The 25,081-nt window shown below is 41.4% G+C and overlaps 1 protein-coding gene across 2 annotated transcripts in view; it reads left to right on the top strand.

The window, feature by feature from the left end:
- ABCD2 (ATP binding cassette subfamily D member 2) overlaps positions 1–22,212 on the top strand; it is a 38,923-nt gene extending 16,711 nt beyond the window's left edge. Inside the window, exons 7-10 of one of the 2 annotated variants that reach the window (XM_053943440.1) lie at positions 8,827–8,972; positions 15,373–15,457; positions 16,175–16,300; positions 17,883–22,212. In XM_053943440.1, coding sequence (XP_053799415.1) covers positions 8,827–8,972; positions 15,373–15,457; positions 16,175–16,300; positions 17,883–18,093 — 568 coding nt within the window. In that variant the 3' untranslated portion in view covers positions 18,094–22,212. The other variant, XM_053943441.1, reaches the window with a different exon arrangement.
- The last annotated feature ends 2,869 nt before the right edge of the window (positions 22,213–25,081 follow it).

The following is a 25,081-nucleotide window of genomic DNA, read 5'->3' as shown; positions in this document are numbered from 1 at the left end:
CGTTTACAAGTCTTTTCCTATCTGGCATTTTTCTTTCTATATTCTAAAAATATCTTTGGATACAAAATGAAATTACATCAGCCACAGAGATATGTTTCCTCTCCTTACCTCTATTGAGTAATCCAAATGTCTGATGTGATTTGCCTCAGGGAGTCCAAGGATATTCATCATGTAGATGAATGAAGCAAGAATGTTTCAGTTCTAAGTGATGTAAATAATAAAGTGATAAAATAAAAGTAAATGTTACATTATAAGCACATGAAAATTCGAAGATTATAGTGCAACTCAAATGGTGTTTTAAGCACGAAGTAGTTATTAGTGGCCACTCTCATCCTGAAACAGTTCTTGATTATGTAAACAATTTAATCTTGCAAAATTGCTCTGTTTCACTTTCAGATACCCTGTATGACATACAGAAGTTTGTGCAAATGGAGTATGTATCCATGTGGTTCTTCTGTATCAGACTACTTTCTTGTTAGTGTGTGTTCTGCTGGAGAAGTAGCCTGAACAAAGTGCTGTGCAAATACACCTCTGCAAGTTCTGTTGCCTCATCTTGTTTAGGTTGGCTCAGATGTCTCTGTCCTGTGTTGTATTTTGTTTTCAGCTAATACTGTTCTGTCTTTAACCATGATCTTTTGAGTTGAGTCAGGTGGAGTTAAGCTGTACTCTGCACACGCCAACACTGCACCAGTGATTGTCATTGCCCTTCAGCATTTTGCTGACAGTGCATCACCACATTGACTTGTTCCTTCAGTACTTTGCCATCAGTTCATGTCATGCTGTACAGATACCTGCTCCCCAGCACACTGGATCTGTCTGTGGACTTGCTGTTATCAAGTTTGTGATGGTCCTTTTCAATGTGTTTATTTCCAAAGTTCACCACTTATCTGACAGAGGAGAAAAAGGTCTTTGATAGATAAGCATTAACAAAAAACACAACACAACACACTTCATACTATATGCAATAGTTTGCATACTATTTTGCTATAGATATGGTTTAAAGATTGCCTGCTCCTTTGTATCTTATTTTTCCTCTTTTGAGATTAATCTGTCCCAGACAGTTTACCTCAGTTCTGCTGTTAGAAACTGCAGCCTGGCATCATCTGAGAGGGCTGTCAAGCTCTCTTCTTGGCCAGGGCACAGCTTCTTCCATTTCATCCTTTTCTCATTCCTATAGAAATTCTTGCACTTATCCTTCCTGATTGATTAAAGTTCCATCTTGGCCTCATCTAGAACAGAAAAGTTCTTGCCTTGCTGTCCTCTAGGTTAGTGGAAACTTTGCCTGCCAGAATCTCTGTGAGACCTCTCCATTTCAACTGAAGGCTCACTCAGAGCTGTAAAGTTTGAATGTTTAGTATTAGTTTTATGTGCTGACTGCTCAGAAGTAATGGCAGTACATCTTGGTAGGACACTGTACAAAATTCACCAACACTGATAGTCAGAGGTGGGAAATGGTTTTGTGGAGTAGCTGCTATTCCCCCTCAAGCCATGCCAGATGTCTTCTCTACTGCCCAGACACAAGACTTAGCTGATTAAAGCACAGTTTTCAGGTATTTTCTATTATTAAGGAAAGTGTTGCATAAATTCCAGACTGAAGTATATAGTCAAATTGCTGCATTGGGGCTTACCTAAGGTTTAAATGTGTTTACCTAAATCCAACATTTATGGGCTACTGCTAAACTGATCTTTGTGAAGGACTTCAGCATTATCCAGGGTTACGGTCCCTCAGTGCCTTCAGACTGGGGCATGTCTGGAGCAAGCTGTGGCTGTGGGAGATACCAAGAGGGCCAAACGTAGGTGAGGAATTGAGATATGTTCATACGTACTCAACTTCTACTCCAGTCATCTATCTATGTGCCAGACTGTTTATGAAACTTCATTTAAAAGCTAGGAAAAATAAGCTTTGAAGTTTTTTTTAAGTACATAGTCAGATTAAGCTTGACAAACATTTTGTAATTACAAAGCCATTAATAGGTTGTAAGAACTGAACACATGGCTGGTGTTTATAGGATCTATCCTGCAAAACAATGACAGTCTATTTAATCTGTGTTAGTTTCATTTTGCTGATATGAGCAGCTCATAGAATCATAGTTTGCCTTGGGTTAAAAGGGGCCTTTAAGACCATCCAGTTCCAACCCCCTGCCGTGGGCAGGGACACCTTTCACTAGACGAGGTTGTGCAAAGGCCTGTCCAGCCTGGCCTTGAACATTTAGAGGAATGGGGTATCCACAACTTCTTTTGCCTTCAAAATTTAGTTTTGATAGTAGTGCCAGGGGAACAAATTCACCTAGAGGTTGACTGAGGACTCTGTGTAGCTTAGCAGTGGTATAAACAAAGTTGCATGTTAGGGAGTAATACGGTGGTTGCACTTACATGACCTAGTTTCTGTGCTAAGCTCCCATTACTCTGTCCAGCTTGAGCAGTTACCTCCAGCTTAATTCACCTGCCCTGAAACTGTGCAATAAAGGATCTGTGACAGATGAACAGAATGGCAACTGTTTACTGTTTCAATAATATTTTACCTAAGAGCTTCATAAAGCACACTTCAAATGCCGTATGCATATCAAATAATGAGAATCAATTTGGTTACATAACAATGGGAAGCACTGGGAAACATAAACTATGAAATCTGCCTGACATAAAAAGCTTGATATGAAAAGACTAAAGAGTTGCTGGTTTTTGTAAAGGAAGGACAGCTGAAAGCTCTAATAACAACTGGTATCAACTTCCTTGGGAATAAGTCCTTTCTCCTCCTTCCTACTATAGTTTTCAATCAGAAACTCCATTACGGTGCCCTATGCTTTTAAAAATCCAGGTAGTAGACATAGCCAACACCTCCTTCTTGAAGTGAAAATAGTAATTCTTGTAATGCCCTTTAGGCTTTGTCATTTTTCTTCCCCTGTGTCTTCTGCCCCAAAACTCGGACTCCAAGGTCATTCAGCCTTCTCCCAGCTTCTCCATGGTCTGCTCATGCTGACACATTTCTTAAGTTCTAGTTCTGTGTTTGACTGCCTGCAAGCTAAACCTGTTTGCCCAAGACCATGTCCAGATGGCTTTTGAGTATCTCCAAGGATGGAGACTCCCCATCCTCTCTGGGAAACTTGTTTCAGTGCTTGATCAGCCTCACAGTGAAAAATTGTTTCTAGATGCTCATTTAGCATCTCCTGTTTCAGTTTGTGCCCATTAGCTCTGATCCTGTCATTTGATACCAGCAAGAAGAACCCAACTCTGTCCTCTCCATCCTCCCTTCAGGTATTTATATAAGTTGATAAGATCCCCTTGAAACTTCTCCAGGCTAAACACTCCCAAGTCTTTTTCCTCGTAGGAGAGATGCTCCAGTCCCTTCACCAGTTCTGTGGTACTTGAACCCATCAGATGCCAGGAGCCCAGCACTGTGCAGCATCAGACAGACCTCTAATCACAGCACAGCATATGCTATGCTTGGGCCCATCTGTGCTAAGGTTCTTTGGCGCTGTGCTAAGTTCTTGAGCACTCTGGTAGGATTTTCTTAGGAGTAAACAATGCCATTTGTTGCTTTTACTGTTAGACCAAAGGATGTTACCATGAGAACATGCTGCTTCACTTGAAGATAAAGACAAGGACAAGCCAGTGGTGTTACTGCTGGTGCCAGGTGGGAGCTGCTTGCAGGCTCCTCTGTGAAGATAAGCTGACAAAGTTTATCCTGCAGCCAGGAGATAGATGCAGTGCAGCACAGGCCAGAAGGCCAAGCTGTATGTGCAGCACAACCCAACACAGTGCAGCAAAGTATAGCACAGGCCTGTGGCCACTCAAGGCAACTAACTGTTCCACAGATCACCAACTCTATAATGCACAACAGTCTTCCAGCTGGGGTCACTGCAGCTGCTTGGCCTATGTCCTAGGACCAGTTCACTGGAGGACACCATTGACTACAAAGAGGGCCAGGTTTAACTAGCTCAGACTTACATGAGTAACTTCTAGGGGAGATGAGTCTTTTCTGCTGACAATGCAGAATGGTCCCTACAACACCACTTAATTCTTCTTTAGTCATTAATTATGTCATGGTCTCATGGGAGAATGTAGCAGGTGGGATTTTTTTCAGTTCATCATGTGTGCACCTACATAGCTTAGATGAGAGTGTGGCTTTCCCAAGAGGGAAGACTTTTCCAGGCTTGGTTATTTGCCTAATACCTTGAATTAATGATACCCTATCAATCTCAGTTTCTGCTTATTACTACAGCTTCCTTGAAGAGCCACTTCACATACCAATAATGCTTATAAAATATCTATAATAATGTTCCATGTATCCATATACATGGTGTGTCTCTATTCTGTCTGTCTTGTTCTGTCCTGTGTAATGCAGTGTTTCACAGCAGATAAGAGAAGGAAGTCAGTGCAGTGTGTGGCTTCTCACTTGTTGGCAGGTGTTTGACTGCAGACACACTATTGCTCTATGAATACTTGTGTATTCATATCACAGTGCATGGAAAAAGTTATGCCATGGGCAACTAAGTGCTGTAGAGACCCAGAGCAAAACCAGCCTTTGCTCTAGAGGCTCTGCTGTCTACACTCCTCTTCCCCGTGAAATAAGGTGTCACTTCTCATCTACAAAACTGTGAATAATTTGGGATCATTCTAGAAGAGTGAAACTGCCTTGCTCATTGTGTTACACTGCTGTGATAAAACTCAGAAACACCTCTTAGGCTGGAGTATGTCTGGTGGGACTGGCAGGCTAGAACCTTGTCCAGAACAGCTCATTGTTCTTCAGTTCATTGATCTCTGTGATCATCCATCCACATAATCCTTTTATCATCAGTACTGCCAGAGGTAGTTTAAGAAAAGGACATATTTTCTCTTCGTTTGATTGATTCGTTGCCTGCGGTATAATTATTTCAGAATGCATTAGCTGCTAAAATTTTAAATTGTTATGGTTTGATTTTAATTTTACATGTGTTTTTGTGTTTTCTCTGCCTATCACAAGATACAAACAGACTGAGCTGAATAATTATGTGAATTGCTTACCTTAAACATTTTTTACTGTCTGACCAGTTCTTGTAATATTCTGTCTATGATCTAGGTAATAGTAAAAAATCATGAGATGATACCTGAGTATGAATAGCACTTTTCTCTTAGATTGTTTTCTTGTAGAAATGTGCGCAGCTTTGTTGCAAGGAAAAAAAAATCCACAGAGTGATTAATGTGATTTTTTTCAGCCTTTGATACCAGATTCTAATTATATACATTGAGAATTCAGCCTTTCATACTGTGCATTTCATTTCCTGTTAACTATGTTCCTTGTCATTATGGTCTTTAACACTCTCGTAGGATTTTCCAATAGGTAACTGATCTATCTGAAATATTTAGAGGATGTTTGTGGCCAGTTCTGTATGAGGGGAGAGCAAAGTTCAGGGTAGGGTAGTTTAAATACAGATAAATTATTTATGTATTTAGAACAGTTACTGAAACTTTAGCTGGCCCTAAAATCCCTTGAAGTAGACACAGTGTGATAAACAAACAGCCTGTTGTGGTTTTTAAATTTTTATAAGTATTATTTATTATTTTTTAACTCACGGGTGATAGCACCTTCTGTTCAAGAGCAACACTACTTAAAAAGAACTTAATTCATGTTCATTCAAGACCTTTTATTTTCTCAAATTTGTAGTGGTGATGCCTTTTTTTTTATTACTTTTATTAATGTCATTGAAGAATTAAGAATTCAGTTACTTTAATTAGTGGAGGCTTTTGTTTCTTGTTGATCACTGTTGATCAATATTTGCTGCTGGTGAAAACTGGAATTTTTACTATTAATCTAAACCAGGAGCACTGCAATAACTGCAATTTTGCTGAGGTGATTCCAGACAAAGTATAGCAGCTTGTAAAATTATGATCTTGATAAGCAAGATGATAGAAAATTCAAATATGGGGGGATCCCCTAGATGGTCGAGCTTTTGGAAAATGGTCCATAATATCTATGTAGTAGGTAAAGGGAGCCACCTAGAGTTAACCTATAGGAATCTCTATGTATGAATGTATGTCTCATCTTCTGCCACTTCCTGCAGCTTAGGTGGCAAACGGGAGGGCTAAATGTTAAACCCATGCATCTCTCCTGAGAGCAGGCACTTAAATAAGATTAGAACCTCCTTTAAATGTTTTTATAATGCTACTGAAGGGTTAGGATAGTTACTGGATTTTATCTTAGAGAACATTGGGAAAAAAAAGACTGGTACTAAAGTCTCCCTCCTTCCAGTTGAGGACTCTGACAGTATATACTTTATATATAGGTATATACTATTATATACTGGTATAGCATATAATTAGGCTCTTTCCAGTAACTCTCTGGACACATGAATCCTGCCTCTTAACAGTAGTTTCCTTGTAAGCCATTCTTATTTTCTGCTAGTTAGTAATTGATGGGATTTGTTGCTCCACTGCAAGCTGGGCTTTTCTGTAATGTTTACAAACTAGGTGGAGAGAGGTGTGCTTGGTAGTACCAGTGTGTTTAGCTGTGAAGCCAGAAGGAAAATGCAGTTTTGCCAGGAAGCAGTGCTGGTGACTCAGTAAACAGCGTGGCACCAAGTGTCCTGGCATAGTGCATTTGAGCATCGCTTTCCCTGTTTTGCCATAGGTTAAATCTCAGAGCTGCTAGTCATTACAGGATCATACTTCACAAGAGTAAGGTATTAAACCCCAGGCAAATTATATGATAGGTATTCTGTCCCCCTTGCTCTTACCTGCAGCTTCATCTAAATTACACAGCCTTACTCGCTGATTTAAACCTTTCTGAGCCCAGGTGGAGTTGCTCTTCTGTCCCCGAGGTGGCAGCAGTCTGGAGCAAGTGAAATGATTTCTACACGTGCAAGAAGTCAAGCCCTTTGGGATTTTAGATGGAGAGCATTGTGGATATGTAATAGCTCATTACTTCATGAAGTTACTTAATGTTTAGAGTTGAGATTTTGCAATATCACAATTAATGTAGGTGGTTCACTGCAGTTGGTGCTAGTGTTCATGCAGCAGCCCAGAGCAGTACTATTGTCACAATAAGCAGAGAGTAGAACAATGAGCAAAGAGGAGCAAGCAGTGCTTGTATTTGACTTGTGGTTCTGGTTTTGCTCCATCTGGGTGCTTGCCACAACACAGAGATGACCAAATATTTGCAAAGAGTTCAGAACCCCTGCCCTTCCCATCCTCACCCATTTGGTGGTGAAAGTAGTTTAACCACAGGCGGGTACAGACAGTTCACCATGGATGTTTGCAGCACTAAAGCCAATGCAGCTGAAGCCAGCTTGCATGTGAATTTTAGTTTATATGGCAGTTTTAGTTCTGTAATTCTTCATTTGTTGCACTGTGAGTTCCTTCACATTACTCTGTGGTGTATTTTAGGGACTCTCAGAATAACAATGGATAGATCCACCCTTCTGCAGACACCTCCAAGGGAAGGGAAGAAATCTGCTGAGGTATTACACATCTCTGCCAGGCAAAGCCTCTGCATGGCTGAGACCTTCCTGCCATGTGGGTCCAGAGCGTTTTAGGGAAGAAAACTGCTTTTAAACACACTGTGAAGTTGTTGGAAGCAGTTCTTGCTGGCAAGAGCAAGCTGCCTGGAAGTCTCCTCATTGCTGGCCCAGTTTTGACTGCTCCTCTTTATCATCATCCCCTGGCACTACAGCTTTAATAAGACTAGTATTGCTTTAGCAGATGAACCCAGAGGGAGTTGTGGGGCACTTGGCACAGAAAGCAGGACAGAATCTAGAGCCTGACTGTTCTTTGGCTCTGACTTTCCCTTCCAAACTCAAAATCCCACAGACTGTTCCTGAGGTGTTTCCAGTTTCCAAGAGCTATCAGCAGTGTCTATGAGACAGGATGAATATTTATCCTTCACAATAAATCATTAGACCAGCAAAGGAAATGGTTAAGTAGATGTGTCTTAGATTGCTTTTGCTGTCTTAATCTGAATGGCCTGATATCTTTTAGAGAGCTGTGAAACTATTCTTTCAGTTTTCTTTGTTTTGAGACTAGGAGGATTTTTGGGTCCTGGGCTGTACCAGAGGCTGGGCACAGCTCACGACACTGTGGCAATTGGCCGTAGCCATTCCCCAGCCATGACTGGGGACTCTGGCTTCAAATTGGAGACAGCTTGTTTGAGTAAGATAGATGGTATTACCTGGTCTGGAAATATGGTGATTAAGAAGCTGCTTCACATACAGACAGCCTTGTACTTGGCAAAGGGAGGCTGGTGCTGGGAGGTTTAAGGTGACCAGCCCCTTTAATGTGTGCTATTTTGCAATTCAGAGGTGGTACACTGGCTTCTAGAGCCAGCTAAGTTATGCCCAATCCAAATTCTGCACTCCAGAATAATAGAGAAAGAAGGGTTTCAGTGTGGAGGTTTTCAGTGCTCTCATGTCTGACTTGTGTGTCTCCTGCTGCACCATGGAATTCTTTACCAGTTTGAGCTGCGATGTTTTTGTTACAACTTGATTTTAACATGTGTGCGTTTAAATCAATTTCTAAATCTCTTAAGAGTACCAAACCTTGAATACAGGATAGCTCTGCTGATTTCAAGGGAAAGCATTCAAAATGGGTTATGAAGTGGATATTTATTCTGTCTAATCTGTCATTGTGTTTCCATGCTACCTGCCCTTGTTGTTACCATGTAATCAGCTGTTATGGAAACAATACATTGTCCCTAAGGTAAGTTTAGAAAAATGTTTACTCACAATGCATTCACAGGTTAAATTCAGTTTTAGCAACATAGTGTTTAAAGCCTTATACTCTGTTCTTAGAGCATCAGCAAGATGTGCTCACCTGAAGCCATCCTCAGATTACCAGTTTATTTGTATTGTCCCTCAGGCCCTACATGTCCATTGGAACACTACGAGATCAAGTCATCTATCCAGACTCAGTGGAAGACATGCATGAGAAAGGCTACCAAGATCAAGATCTGGAGTCTATTCTGCATATGGTTCATCTCTACCACATAGTTCAAAGAGAGGGAGGTAAATTGCATATTTTTGTTAAAAACTTGACAAAATCCATTCCTTGCATGTGTGTCTTAGTGTGACTGATCTTTACTAACTGAACCAGCAAAACTGGATTCAGACCTTCGCGGTTGTGGGAGCTGCACAGACACATGGTTGTTGCTCCTGATGCTAACAGCAGAAGAAAAGCTGTGTGCTCCTCCCCAGTAAATCCATGCCCAAGCAGAAGATCCTCACTATCTTGTGATGGCCAGTCTTTTCCTGGTGTTGTGGGATCAGTTACCTTCCTTGATTTTCATAAAAACTGTCTTAAAACATTGTAATGTCACTGACTACATCAACTTGAAAGCATGTGAATGAAGAGAGAGTCAGATCTGCTTTCACCTCCCTAGTTGTGGGATCAGCAGAACTATATGCCATGAAAAGGAGTGTCTGAGGCCACCCCACCAGAGTGAGCAAGTTAAAAATAACCAAGCAACACTGGCTGGCAGTAGAATATTGCCATCTACTGCTTGCTGTTTCAGTTGCCATGTGTTTCAGCATTGTTTGTTCTCAGAGTTGGGGACAGTGTGTATATATATACTATATAAATGTCAAGATGCTAAAGGCTTCTTTTGTGTCTAAGGAACTGGAGCATTTCATGGCTTTTTCCCCCCCCCAAGCACAGCAATATTTTTTATCCTTTTGTTCCTGTCAGACACTAATCTCTAGTTTCAATTTCCTCCACATCATTATGCTTTTAAAACAGACATAGGACAAAGTTGGTAACATTTAGAGAGAAGAAAAAGGATCTTCAGGCCCCTTTAAGGGGGTGTGCTGAATGTACCCTGCCTTTCTCTGCCAGCTGTCAGTGCTGGTTTTGATCATGTACTTTGTCTTGTGTGTGCTTGGTGAGTCTCAGGATTGTTCTGACAACGCAGAGTAGTGCTTCAACCACTGTGGAAATCCCAAGACAATGTCTAAATTACCATTCCTGGATGGCAGCCTGTTGTTCTGTAAAGAGGCAGAAGCTGTCTTTTTTTCTAAAGTATGTGTAGATACTTCAGAGTCTTTTCTGCACATTTTAGAGTGGGAAGCAGTAATCATTTACAACAGCAATTGTATACCTAAAGATACTTCTCCACCATGGGTCAATGCTTCTTTATTAAGAATGTAATAATGACTGTTGCAATAGAAAATAAGAATCTGCCACTATTCTGATTCATGTTATTATTTAAATCTGATCCTATAACACAAGAAAAAGTAGGCAGAGCTAAGCTCAGTGACTGGAACAATTGCAGAGAAGGTCTCTCCTTTCTACACTGGCACTACGACTATTCCTGTTAATATTCCTGCACAACACGTGACCCTTGGTGGCCAAAGCCACCATCCCAGCAGTCTCTGAGTGCACATGGTTGTGGTTTCTGACCCTGAAGTTGGAGTGTGTAACTGCTGATGGGGCAGTCACTGTGCCCCATGTCCAAGATGCCTTGGCTACAGTCACTGAAACCCCAGGTTTGGATCAGTCTCATGCTGCTTTCCATGCCAAAGAAAGTACTTATTGCTGACCCTGTTCTTGCTCTTCTGCCTGTCTGACTGCACATGCACAACACACACAATCTATTGTAAAGGCTATAGGACACTGTGAATGTTCACTGGTGCTGTATTGAAGCTCAGGATAAGGGCACACTGTGCAGAGGTTTGCACAAACAAATGTTGGGAAAAAATGTGTCTTAGGTGCTTTGTGATCTAAAGCGACAGAAGTGGGCAAAGCTGGAAAACAGGGAGAGAGATTACCACATACCAGGAGGTTTTTAGGACCATAATATACTTACTTGTTCCCTTCTCTTCTTGGGCATTTACAGGAGACAAGTGCCAAAGTAGGAGCAGAGAGGAAATCTGTGACATATGACTTGACACATTACATGGATTTCATATGCTTAGATATTTTCTAAAGCTGCCCTGGTCTGGGATAAAGACTCATGTTCTGGGGTTTTTTGAACCTGCACTTGCTGAAAGTGAACAGTTGAAATTTTTCATTTATACATAGATTAGTATTTTTTAATTCCAATTTTTATTTTATTCTTTTGTTTAAAATAATATTTTAAACTAAAATATTTTTATTAAAAATTGAACTTTCTTCTTGCTGAAATAATGAAAAATCTCATATAAACCTCTTGTGCTTTAACTGATCATGAATGTCATGTGTGTATAATCTGATACTTTAAAGTTTTGTGTTGTGCTCCTTGTGGGCAGTTATGAAAAAGCCAGATGAAGCCAGAGGTGCACAACTTTGACTTAAATTATTTGTTCTGGAATGACGTTACTGTTTTTAGCTGAGTTACTTCCATATTGCAACAGTACAAGGATCACCACATTCCGAGTATTATGTCTGATGTTGTTTCTGTTGCTGCCAATGACAGAAATTCCTCTCTTTTTCTGGCATTAAGGTTTGACCCAGTTAGAAGTTAGTAAAATAAACAGCCCAGTTTGACATTTGGCTTCTCTGTTACCCTCATGAAACATTTTTCAGTCAGTAACAACAGAATACATCAAATCCACCAAAACAACAATCCCCCTCCCCAGCACCACTGTTCCTGAGCCCAAGCCCTGGAAGAACCCAGTGCAGTGGCTGTTGGCAGTAGCCCCCCTTGCTGCTGGAGGCAGAGCTCCCTTTCCACTGAGGCCCATACTAATGTTTTTCTCACCACCTGGATATTAGACGAATGCTGTTCCATTACTTACCTTTTTATTATCTGTAAGGTGCCCCCATCAACATCTGTAAAGTTGTTAGCTCTACCAGAGCCATAATTTTATACAAAATGAAGATTGTATTCACCGTATGTGGTGAAAAAGCATGTCCAGAAATGGGAGCTAAAAGCATGGAGATATGCAGTACATGCATATAAAGTAGTTCCTTCTGACCTGCTTTGAAAATCTGTGTATATTTAACAAGTGTCAGTGGAGATGCAGCCCTAGGCTGCTGACAGCCTGTCACATGAGAGGAGCCATGAGGCCATGGAGCTGCGCCGTGCACGCGTGACTGGGCCTGTCCAGTTGGGGCTGACGACATTACTGAGCAAGTTCAACCTGTTTACAGTTTCTCAGCACCCCAGATTATAATTATTCCTCATTATTTTGTGCATTTGTCATATCTTTGGGTGTTGTCCAGGGAGCCTTTGTGCTAGGCCATGTATAAACAGACGGACAAGCCCGTTTCCTCTCCCTGAGATTATTTCACCTGATTGCTTTAGCCCTGAATTTGCTGTTATTACTGGTACCAGCAGGAACTCTGGAGAGCTCTGCCAGCTTTTCCAGTGGCTTTGAAATCCAGAGACACAAATCCCTGTGGTGTCATGCTGAGCTGGGGCTCATGCAGTCCATGGTCTCTTTGTTCCTTGCTCAGCTCCGTGTTGTCCTTGCATATTCATCCTGCGCGGCACTGGGCTCTCTTTACATACACTGTGAAAGAGGCTTCCATGCCCAAAAGCTCGGCAGGGGTGGACTCTCTGGCTGTGATCTGCTGTATTAGCCTTTCTTCTGTCCTTCAGTCCATGTCTGATAAGGTGTATTGGAATGTAGATCTGAAAAAGGAACTTTCAAGCTTATCTTTTCATGGCAGCTGAACGCTCATGAAAATGCAAGGATTCACAAGGATGAAGGATGCAGAGGGCTATGGATCCCAGGAGTAACCCATTTGGGTTTTGCCAAATACAGTTTGCATTTTCCTTTAGAAAACTGAGATTAAAGGAATTATAAAAGAAGCTGTGCAAGAAAATGAAATGCTGCTATCCTGAAGCTATCATTAGTTTTTGCTGGCAGCTGTATATATTTCTACTGCTGTTACTGTGCCCCAGCACATTAAACATGCTCTTTGTCTTACTGGCTGCAAAAGCCATAACAAGAAGGTGGGCAAGGAATTTGGACTCTGAAAGCAAGGATTGTGCTTGCACTTACTGAGAGATTTGTGCTGCGTTCATGGGCGAGCCATTTCATTTCTTCATTTCTGAAGTGGATGTAGTTATGGGTGACCTAAGCCACTGACTTGGCTGATATTTCCAGAGCACTTAAGTACCTTCACTGACCTGTGTCATATCAGCAGGAAGAAATAGGAGACAAGTAGGTGCACTATTGTTCACAGACAGGGGGGAGTCAGTTTAGTGTGAGTTACAATGCCTAAGTGTTCAGACAAAATTATTTAGACATTAGAAAAGAGGTTTTTAAAGGGATAATATAAAATTGCACACTTCCTTATCTGTTGTTTGAGGCACTCCAAGTGGAAAACAGGAGAGTTCAGGGAGGGTGCTAGGCAGGAAGAGACAAGATGCACATATCGTACTCAGTTAGAATGTAAGTTGAAGTAACCACAGAGATTGTGGTTGTGGTACAAGGACCATTGTATCCTGGTAAACGAAGGTTAAATCTTACACCTTTAGAGTAAATAGAATTATTTTGCTGACAAGAGGATGCTTCTTTTTGAACTTCATTCCCTTTTTGTCTTTTAATAACCCTTTATAAACCAGCTGATCAGGAAGAAACGGTATGAGCACAGGCACTGCTCCTCCACGCACCACGCACATGTGCACACATGCAACACCCACCCACACCCTAGGTCAGATCCAGGTCCTGAAGCTCATCTGTATTCTCAGCTTAAAAGTAACAGAACATAAGCAGCACCTTGAATGTTGTCTTCAGAAGCATAGTTGTTTCTATGGCTTTTGTGAAGAACCATTCCCATCCCTTGCTAGAACCCTTTGCCAAAAGGGAGTGCTCCAGGTATTTTACAGTGCTTTTTGGAAGCTCAAGGTGTTGTTGGAAGAGCACTCCAGCTCTCTGTGAGGTCCCAGCACTTGGACGGCTCAGCAATAGCAGCCTATGTGTGTATCTGTTCCCTTTACCAGAGTATATCCACATGTTGATTCAGTTAATCACTACACAACTCTATCTTTGTTGGGAGCCTGGTGATAGAAAGCACTCTTTGTGCTCTTGGGAGGGTACCCACCAGCATCCTTAAACAAGAATGGAAGGAAAATAGGGAACAACTATAGGATCACTAAAGCTGATGTCTTTCTTGCATATGCCTGTTTTTAAAATCTAACTTTATAAATATTGATTAAAAATCATTACATTATATTTTCTAATTTTATGTTGAGCAAAATCTTGACATTTAGTCTCTGTCATTATCAATTACTGGTTTTGGTCTTACAGCCCCCCATTAGATGTTTCACTGATATTTGTTCAGTCCTGCCAAGCCCTGGTGTAGCACCAAGCACAGGCAGAGCAGTACCAAGCCTCCTGCACCTCCACAGTCCCCATTGTCTCATATTTTTTCATGTACCAGAAATAACACAGCCCACCCTCCTTGCTTTATCTTATTTATAGTCTTTTCTGGCAAATATTTATTTTAAGTTTGGCAATGGCAGAAAAGGGTTTTTGACTGTGTTACTAACTTTTTAGTTACTGTAGTTCTGGGGCTGATTTGAAAAAATGTTCTCTTCCTCTCAGCCTTGCTTCAGCTGCTTGTCTCATGAATAAATGATCTGTTGAGAAAAATGTCTTATCAGATTTTTTGCTACATCCACACTGTTCTTTTTGAAAGCTCATCTATTTTGCTACTCTAGCCATCTGGATTGTTTGACTAAAAACTTATTTTCAGTAAGGTAATTTGTTACTTTATTTTTTTCAGTAGGAGGAATTAATCATGTTCAAGTACTCACAGAACACCAGTCTGCTGTAAGATCACAGATGAAATGCCTCATGCTCCTGTTGCATGTACCTGAAAGTAATAAAGAAATAAATCCGTTAGAGACTATGCAGAATATTAAATAAGGATACCCCATGTTATAGCATAGTTGTGGGTTATTTTTAAATACAAGGTAGTAGGAAATTTTTAGAGAAGATTCTCCTGTCTGATTGCAGTTTTGCTGCCTGTTTGTGCTCACAGATACATCCCTTTGTCTGCAGTTGTGTTTCCGTTGGATTTGCTGACAATTTTCTTTGCCTGACACTGCTCTTTATTTATTATACATTATTTATTTTACTTTGCTTTTAAATTTCCACTCATACCTTTCAAGAAAAAATAGAGAATTGTTCCATGAAACAAATACGACAGAATAAAATTACTAATTATATACAGGTCAAAGAGGTTTTTTCAAAGAGATGGTAAGTAAAGTTTTTTGACAATATCTATATGACCAAAAAGTCTAAATTCCACTTTAAAATTGTCATGATATAAGGGACATTTTCCCAGTTGATTGCCAGTGGATAGGCATTGGGGTATTTCAGAAGATGTGATTCAGTAGCCTGAGCTGTCTCTTCTGCAGTTGAAATACTCTTTATGATTTTAGTTACAGATTGCAGAGGTGTTGCAAGTGAAGCTGCATTTCCTTCATAAACTTATATTGTCCTGACTCATTTTGTTTGCATTTTTTTTTTTAAGGATGGGATGCTATCATGGATTGGAAAGATGTCTTATCAGGAGGAGAAAAACAAAGGATGGGCATGGCCCGGATGTTTTACCACAAGTAAGTGTTATGGTTCGTTCCTTAAGAAGCATTTGAAAATGAGAAAGAGCTTTGCAGATTTTCTGTTACAGTTTGAGCAGTAGTAGACTATAATCTGCTTGCAATATGCAACACTGTCTAGCATAGGACCTGCATAAATCTTGTTGTTTATTCATTCAAGCTCTGTTTTTGGTTCGGATAAAGCTTCTTAAGCTTTGCTTTTGGCAACATAGCATTACCTTTTTCAGATATTTCTTTCTTCAACATCTCAGGCAAAAGAATCTTCCCTCTTACAAATGTTGCCAAAGTGTGATGGACTGTTGCAAGAAGCTCTTGGAGTTTGAAAGCTCCTTAGCCTTTTTTGATTTTGGAGACTGCAAGCACATAAAGGCAGCCCAGTCCTTACATAGCAGTGGATAGGAAGCTTCAAGTTGGCTTTAGCTACTGCATAACTTGACGAGTACAAAATAATACTAGGTCAGACTAGGACATAGACATTAGATCACTGTGTACTCAAATGGGACAGGAAATAAACCTCATTTTTCCTGGAAGTTGTCTTTTCACCTGAATAATGCATGGAAACTTCATGTTGTTTCTAGCCAGCTTCCAGCTGTAAATAAGAGACAGCTGTCTGGCAAAAATAGCTCTCTACTTCCTGTTGTTCTTTCAATTAAACCTTGTACATGGGAGTACTGTCCAAAACCTAGAAGAGTAATGTTCTTTATCTGTTTTTAAAAGGCCGAAATATGCATTGCTGGATGAATGTACGAGTGCTGTAAGCATTGATGTCGAAGGAAAGATATTCCAAGCTGCAAAAGCTGCTGGGATATCCCTGCTTTCCATAACACACAGACCTTCTCTTTGGTAAGTATATTCAGGGCTTTATCATGGTCCTTGCTTTTAGCTCTCTGACGAGCAGTGGATTGGCCTTTATTCTTTGTACTGGGGCAGTTGTTTAGTCAATATCTACTGCAGTTTCTAAGATGTCTACAACAGTAGTGATGTAAATTAATTTAGCATGGATTTTTTTCAATCTTTGAAAGGTATTTATTCATCCCTCTTATTTTTTAAATGTGTTTCAGTTATTAATATGCAGATGTCTAAGAGGTAGTTAATGAACCTATGCCACAGCCACAACAGGTATCACCAGATTATTCTGTAAAGGTGACAACATACGTGAGGTGTCCAGGGGAGTTTACCAGTGCAGGGAGAAGATGGGAAACATGGCAAGTGGTTAAATTATACCTCTTCCATAGGAATACTATGTCTATTTTTTTAACAGTTGTGCTCTCTATCTGCAGCATTCAGCTTCTTGATTTTTTGGGAGTTTGGTGGGGGGAAAATAGAAGGATGGGTTAAGCATTTTGTATCATAAAGGATAATATGCAAAAAGTGGTGAATATTATTTTTTTCAGTCCCATGTCATAAGCCATTGAGTTTATTAAAACTCTCACATTCCCTGGATGAGATTTACAATCAGTGTTTTGTGATGCATTTTACCTTCTATAATTTATAGTGATAAATTATGCAGTCATACCAGCAGCTCTGAGGGAACTCTGTGCTCTTCCTCTGGCACCTCCTGAAAAATGTTTTGTCAGGTCTTGACAAACTCCACATGTACACCTTTGAATATTTTCAATGCACACACCCTGATACTCACTGAAAGATCTGTTACTCCTATACAGACTTTTTTATTTTGTCCCCTTGCAAATTGAACGATATTTTAGGAATACAGTTACCTTTAGCCAACCTTATAAGACACAGGGGAACAAACTGAGGTGTAATTTGAACAAACTTGAGTTTTATCAGTAGGATCAGGTGCATCATGCCTGCCTCACTGTATTTGCTACTAAGGAGATAAGACATCTGTCAGAAAGGGAGGTAAATAAAAAAAAATGGGACTAGAATTCCTGAGGGAGAAATGAACCTTGTCTGATGCTGCTGTTCTAGCTCCTGGGGAAAAAGGCATCTGATAAAGTTGTAGTGAAGGGAACTGTAGCCACACTGTTTCTAAGAAGGAGGCATTAAGAGGGGACCTTGGCCAGGGACAACAGGTGGTGAGTGGACCTTCCATGGCCCTACTGCCCACTCCTCCCAGCATCCCTGCAGGTGAGGGGCTCAGAGCCTGGCCATGTGGGCTGCAGAGGCAATGACTGCCCTGGCTGGGAGCCCACACCAGTGCTGCTGCTTCCAGCTGGCCCCCGCTGAATTTCACTATTGGCCTGGGGCAGTCCTGGTGACAGGCTTTGAAATACCCAAATCCCTTATGAAAGAGTGTCCTGGGATGACGAGTCATTGAAACAAAAGTGTTACCCAGTGATCCAGAACTAGACAGCTTAAATTCCTGAGGGGCACCTTTGAAAAGAGACACATACATCCAAATTTGCATGCAAGAAGGAACCATCTGTTCCCTGAGCCATTACTAATGTTTTAATTTCTGCTGCAGGAAGTACCACACTCACTTGCTGCAGTTTGACGGACAAGGTGGCTGGCGTTTCGAGCAGTTGGACACTGCTATCCGTTTGTCACTGAGTGAGGAAAAACAGAGACTGGAATCCCAGCTTGCAGGAATTCCTGAAATGCAGCAGAGACTGAATGAACTGTGTAAAATCCTGGGAGAAGATTCAGTGCTTAAAACAATGGACAAAGAAGAATAAATAATTTATGTTTTTAAAAGTATTTTTTTAGTTAAAAGCATTACAAATTCAGCCATTATCCTTTGCATGCATTGTGACAGAGGCTTAGAGCATAGCAAAACACAGCCAGCAGAAAATAATGCTCTGAACGCTATGTAAGACTTCAGTGTTTTAGTATTAGGGAGGAAAACGGTTGAACTGTGAAAAGAAAATAAGCAAGTGCGCAGAGTATAAGATTAGTCATTAAAGCTTATGTTAATTCCTAGTGAAAGCCCAATTCACTGCAAGAAACGACCAACACACTTAGGTTTTATAGGTGAATTTTTGCCTGAGACTTGGCCTGCAGAATGTGCTCTTGTACCAGGTCACTGTGTGCGTATGACATGCCTGCTACGCAGAGCAACCGGGCATGACACTCAGGCATGGAGCACAGCAGGGGCAGTATCTGGGTGAGTATGCAGATATATGCAAAAATCTCATTTGGGTATAAGAAACATTCTCTCAGCCCATGTAAAACAAGACTTCTTTTCTACTACTGAATAATATACATACCTTTACCTGCATTTCTATGGGAAATAATGTAATAGGCTGACCAAAAGACAACTGTCTGAGCAACCCACTGCCCTCATGACAGAGAAACAGGGACAGAGCTAAACATGTAATATACTTGTGCTTTATGCCATTACACATAGCTTCAGAGGCTCTTTGCCCTTCATGATACATCAGTTCCTTTGGGGGATTATTTATGTCCCTTACTCGGTAACCTCTGGTAATATGGGTGGAGCACTGGGCCTGGCATCAAGTGATTTAGTTTTGGCTTGACTAAATAATTCATCTTCTCTATGGGTCCAATCCAGCTGGCATCCATGTCTGACCCAGTTCCTCCATTGGCATAATCACAGTATAGACACTTGTTTGTTCCATGAGACACTTTGTGGTGGGAAGGACTGTAGGAGAAGGAAATGGCACTTTCTAACAATATGCTGATTTCTCAGGCATAGCTGTCCTGCCAAATGAAATGCTCAGCACTTAAAAGGTCTGTGAAAAGTTAGAGCATTTGGTAACCACTAATGATTATATCTGCCATATTTTGGTGGAGTGGCTGAACATTGTCCTCCCTGTGAGCAAATGCACTGGTTAACAGCTTTGCTTTCAGATGCACTCACTGATTGTCCCATCAGCTTTTCAGTTCAGGTCCCCAATCAGTCAGAAGCTGCTTTAACAGAACTGCTTGAGACAGTGCTGGCCTGAGTGCCTTGCTGAATGCAAAAGCTGGAAAATTAGAAATAAAGATGTGAATGTATTGAGGAGGTCCTGTTCTCTCTGACTGCAAGTGCATGGCAAAGGGGCAGCTCAGGAGTGAAGATCAGGAGGGGAAAGAAGCTTTGCAGATGGGCAAATGAGCCTTAGCTGAGATGTAGCAATCCTGAAGTTTGTTGGTTTTTTTGTTTTTTTTTTGTTTTTTCCCTAGAAGTGTGTAATTCCTTAGAAGATTTCTGTCTGTTGTTCTTAGTCTGAGAGGCAGTGCATAAACTGCTAAGAGCTGTTTGGAGAGGGGAAATATTTTAGGGGTATTTGCTGAGCTGGAAATGTTTGAGCACCCTAACCTTAATATAACCTGTTTCTTGTTTCTGATTGCTTCAAGAAAAAGAGGAAGATGAATTACCTCCATCTGCCAAATCCCAGTCCAGTGCACTAACCATTAGCCCATATTCCTTCTCAGTGTGCTCAGCTTGCTGCTTGGTATGACATTTGCACCAGAAAATGGAGCAAGTCTACTCCTCCAATGTCTGTAGCTTGAATTTACGCTGTAATTTACCCTGGTGACAACAATAGGTTCCTTTCATTAGTTTTTTCTGTAGAGCCCCCAGAGACATCTCACTGATATAGAAAGGAATGCTCCTAGGAACCTTTGAAAGGGCTGAAAAATTAAGGTTCAAGATAATAAGATGTGTCGTAAAGCACAGATGGAGGTCACTGCTGGGGTGGCTGACGTGTATGCATTTTAATTTGCAAATGTCTGTGCTTGTCCCTCTCCCTGAAGGTGAGCTTTCCCCTTTCTCATCTTCAAAGCAAAATTCGTAACTGCTAAGGAAAAAAAAGAAGTCAGCCAAGAACCTGTTCTCAGTGAACATAACCGAGATGACTGATGAGTGTAAAAGCTTGCAGGCTTCTGATTGATGTTTCTCTAAGATGAGATGAATGAGGGCACACCATGTGCATACCCTTGTCCCAGCTGCAGTGCATCCTGCTAGCACAAGGCAGCCTCAAAGCCACCTTTCCACAAGCCTTTCCCAAGCCAGGACCTGAGGTGGAGGAAGGGGCATTGCTGTTCCCCACCTCTCCATTAAGCACTTTAACATGTGGCTGGGAACTAAACCAGGGTTATCCATTCCCTGAATGAGTGGGATACTGAAAGGTGCTGAAGAATTGGCCCAGTTTGGCACAGCTCCAGATATCCCACCAAAGTTCTGCCCCTGTCCTTTGACTTGCTGGGAGCCATTATGGGCAGCACCTGAAATCTGTTGTATGCCTTACAGAGATCAAAACTGGATATCCCTCATGGCACAAAACAAATCTCTTCTAAAGAAACCGTGTTAAGTAGAAGAAAGTTTGTTTGCTGGTTTTTCTTAATGAGATTTTGCATAAAACATATGAAATTTATATATGTTACTGAAATTTTGATGAAAACTGCAATCAGACCCAGATCAATCTAATAGTATTTTCTTTGAAGTTCAACATTTATTTCTTGGATCCATTAATAGACAACCATTCCCGTTCAGCTGTACAGTGTAAAATACTCTGGCATCTCACTCAGATATTTGTGTTCCTGTAAGCATGGCAAGAACATTAGAGACTGCTATGAGAAGAAATATTTCTCTTAACAGGAGCTTCCTGAGTGATACCTAGATGGTTTTAGAAAGAATTTCTCTACTAGAGGCTCGTTATATTTCAAGTTAGTTTTGTGGCAGGAAGAGAAGCTGCCCTGGAGGTATTTTCTGCCAGCTTTCTGTGTTGTTCCAAGGGCTAGTTGAGACTGGAGTCTTGGTTTCTGTTTCTGGAGAGTTTTACAGGGCATAGTCCAGCTCATTTTGTGCTGCTTTGGGCCCAGCCTAGCAGAGGTGCATGTTCCCTGCTCAGGAGTGGCTCATGGAGGCACTGTTCTGGAGCCAGGGCATGGGGAGCACATGGCCCTGGCTGTGCAAGAGGGTCAGAGTGGGACAGGATACCTTGGCAGAAGCTTTTTTTTATGGTGCAATGAGAGCTGCTTATGAATGTCCATTCCCTTTCTGGTGTTGAGGAGCTGTGGCTCCCCAGGAGGCTGAGGAAGTGACTTTTTGGCCTCCTTTCTGCCCGTCATACCTATCTGGAGCTAGCCAGACCCTGTCACAGTGTCTGAGCATTCAGGGCTGGGTACTGCCCAGAGCTGAGCACACCCAGCCCTGTGAGCACCCTCTCGCCCCCCCGGGCTCAGGGCAGACTGGATTGCCTGGGTCTGTTTGCACCTAGAAGAGCACAGGTGATGAGCAAATTTCATACCTGCCTCAGGCAGGTAGTATCTGTACAACAGAAATATGAGTTCTCCACATCAGTGTGTTCAGATAATGCAGAGTGTTTTTGCAAGAATCTTCAGAATGAAAGGACACAATTTTTGTGCGTAGGATTTCACTATTTTAACCTGGGAGGAGTTTGTTTTTTACTTAGTTTTGGGGTCAGACTCATTCCTGGTTTGGACTTGGAAGTCCTCCTTCTGCAGGGACAGAAAATCCCATGTATGTTTCAAAGGATTTTTTCAAAAGCAGTGGGATTTGTATTTGACTAGGGAATGAAGGACTGGGTATTAAATGGGATATTTTAGAGAAAATTGTATCTTAAAGCAAATGAACACATCTGCAGTCTGCTCAAACTTATGAATGGTGATAATGCATGTCAAAGTCAAATTTCTGAGCCAATCATGTAAAGAAATCCCCCTACTGAGCTGTTCATGAAGCTTAGGAGAATTGAACTGTTAATCAAATGTGTCTTTGTTTTGTTTATGTTTGATATTAATGCCTTTTAAGAACAGACAATTTATAAAGCAATAAAATATGCTTTACAGTTGTAATTTATTCCAACCTCAAATAAAACATGTTGCATTTACTTCCAGTTTACAGTGTTCCTTATGAGTCATTCACAAAGCAGTCAGGACCTGCCTGCATGTGCTCTGGGAGTCCTTTCCCAACACTTGTTTCTGTGATGGAGCAGGAAAGCTTGGGGTGGATGCTGTGCATTTTCAAGTTTAAACAAGTATTTCATTCCTAGGTCAGGCTGGCGTCAAAGGCTGCTGTGAGGTTTCTTGTTTTTCGTGCCATCCACTTTGGTGTGTACTTGATTGATGACAGGAAGGTGACAAGAGCTGCCACCCCTTGCTGGGGCTTTTATACCAAGCAGTGAGCCAGAGGACCGTGTCAGCAGCGCAGCATCGGGTGCCTCAGCAGCATCACTCCCAAAGGTTGTTGATAGGGTTTTTGTAAGACACAGTTATGCACAGAGCATCAATGCCACAAATAATCAACAAGCAAGAGCTCACTATGGCCTAGCAGAGGAGCGAGATTTTTCTTAGGGAGTATGAGGGCAATGGTTGGCTCCTTAGCAGCCTTGACACAGAGCTGGCTTGTGTTCAGCCCCTTTCCAGCTGTGTAGCAGGGGATGGTGAGGTACTGTGTGGTCCAGGACCTGGATTATGCAGTTGGAGAGCCAGGGGAGATGGTGGTCACTTGAGAACTAGATTCTTATGGATGACTGGAGTCCAGTCCCCCGTGCCTCCCTTGCAGCCACTGCACCCACTCAGAGGGAGAGCACGGTCAAGAGAGTGAAGTCCAGGACATGAGCAATGAGAAATTCATTTTTGGGTGTCCCTGGGGGGGCTGTAGGACTAGGCTGGGGCTGATGCATCAAACTATGGTAGTGGAGAAGGTGAGATGAAAGCTGAGGTTGCACTTCAGTTTCACGTTTTTGACAAGAAATGCTTTGGTGTCCACTCCTTGGAAAGCATTCCTGCTTTCTGATCAGCAGGACTGGTGCCATGGGTTTGATGTGAAGTGTCAAAGTCCTGAGGCTCTGCCCAAGGGTTAGGTGTTCGCAGAAGAGAGGGAACAGCAAGACTTGCATCATGGGAGCTAAAAGGACTCAGGAAATATTCAGAGCAAAGGTGTTCAAGGACTTCCCACAGGTGAAATTTTCTATTAGGTGGGGAGTATCTGGAAGAACATCTTACACTGTCTCTGTATGGCTTATTTCTGATTATAGCTCATTCTGCTGCACCTGCTTTGTATTTTTTAAATTAGTGTCTTTAACCTAATGTGATGCCATCTCTGAGAGGGTAACAGTGACTTTTCAAAAATACTGCACTGACTCAATGCAAGTCTGATGTGTCTGAACAATCTGGTTTTAAACAGGTAATTTAAAAAGGGAGAAAGAGATTGTGATGGTTGCTGATGCAGGGCTGAGGAGCCAGTTGGGTCCTGGAGCTGGGCTCCCAGTAAACACCAGGCTGGGATGAGCTCTGGGAAAAAGAGTCCAGGAGAGTCCATGGGAGGAGCCAGATGTTAGAAAAAGAGAATAATGGAACCTGTCTTGGAAATAAAGTAATTGTGCAATAGTACCTTAGTTTTGTTTGGTGTCATCAAACATACAAAGAAAAGATGTCTCTGACACAGCATTTCTAGAGAACACAAACCAAAACTCAAAACCACTCATTTATTGATCAACTCGAGCATAAAAAAAGTCATAAAAGTCATTTAGATTGAAATGTCTTTGAAGGAGAGTTCATATCTGTTGGATTTTAGAGTTCCATTTCAAATAGATCAGATTCATAATGCTTTTCATAAAGACTTGAGTCTTTGAGAATTAGAAGTTATTCTTACCTTAAACAATACGATAAGCAAACCCAATCTATTTAATATTTAAAGCAACCAAAAAAAAAGGCATTCAGCAATTCCAATATTCTTGCTCTCAGTTAAAATGTTCTCTTCAATTGTAGCCACAGTGTGCTATAAATACATGAAGTTTATGAGATACTTCTTTATCAGTTGGTGTTTGCTGTGCTGGTGTGTTTGGCGATCTCTATCTTTATTATATGGGTTGCACTAAGTCTTCCTTCCCACCCTTTTGTCCCATTTTCTGTCCCCACTGGGATGGATGCAGCGCTGAGACATCCGGGGGCGGTGCCTTTGGTGGCAAGTGCTGGAAGAGAGGGAGTGAGGTGATGGGTCCTGTCTAATATATCTGCTTTTTTATAGATCCAAACACTTTGAGGAAAAATCTCGAGGAGTAATGTCTGCACAACTAAAATGCAGCAGCTGGCAAGGTACTAAAGCAAGGTACTAAGGTGCAGCAGCTGGTAGTGGTAAAGCTGGGTTCTGCTAGATGTACACTCACAGGAACAGGACACTCCTGCACTGAGCAAACACTTTGCAGCATCACTTTATACCTGCAAAGCCAGGTTGATTTAAAACTTACACAGCTTATACTTGTGAAAAACAAAGAATACTCTTTTAATCCTAGCCCACAATTTTTCATTTTAATCCTAGCCCACAATCAGAAACACACAATTGCCTTTTATAGTGTCTGTTGGAGTATTTCTAGGTAACCCATACATATAATCTGTTCTTAAATAACAGTATGTCTTGTCTGAGCTCTGCTATTCAACCAAAATCCCTTTACAGGCAGTATGAAATGGCAGCCACAGAAGCAAAATTCTGAAAATCGCCATATCCTTTCTAGTGCAAAATGAGCATACAAGGAGGTGCTGTTGCAGTCTCTTGGCTATTTTTGTACTGTAATCATGTTACAGAGAATTCAACTCCTGTCTAATCGCTAATGTTCCCTTATGTGTGTGTCATGTGGCTCATTGCTGAGCACCAGAGGATGAGGACTCTGTTTATTAGATTCTTGCTTTAATTATTAGGGGGGACAAAAAGAGTGACTAATGTATTTCATGCCAAGATGAAAGTGAAGGCAAGGTAAG

This window comes from Vidua chalybeata, chromosome 5, assembly GCF_026979565.1.
Source record: "Vidua chalybeata isolate OUT-0048 chromosome 5, bVidCha1 merged haplotype, whole genome shotgun sequence".
In the NCBI taxonomy this organism is placed as follows: Eukaryota; Metazoa; Chordata; class Aves; order Passeriformes; family Viduidae; genus Vidua; species Vidua chalybeata.
Note: the sequence above shows the minus strand (reverse complement) of the source record. Positions and strands in the feature narration are given on the sequence as shown.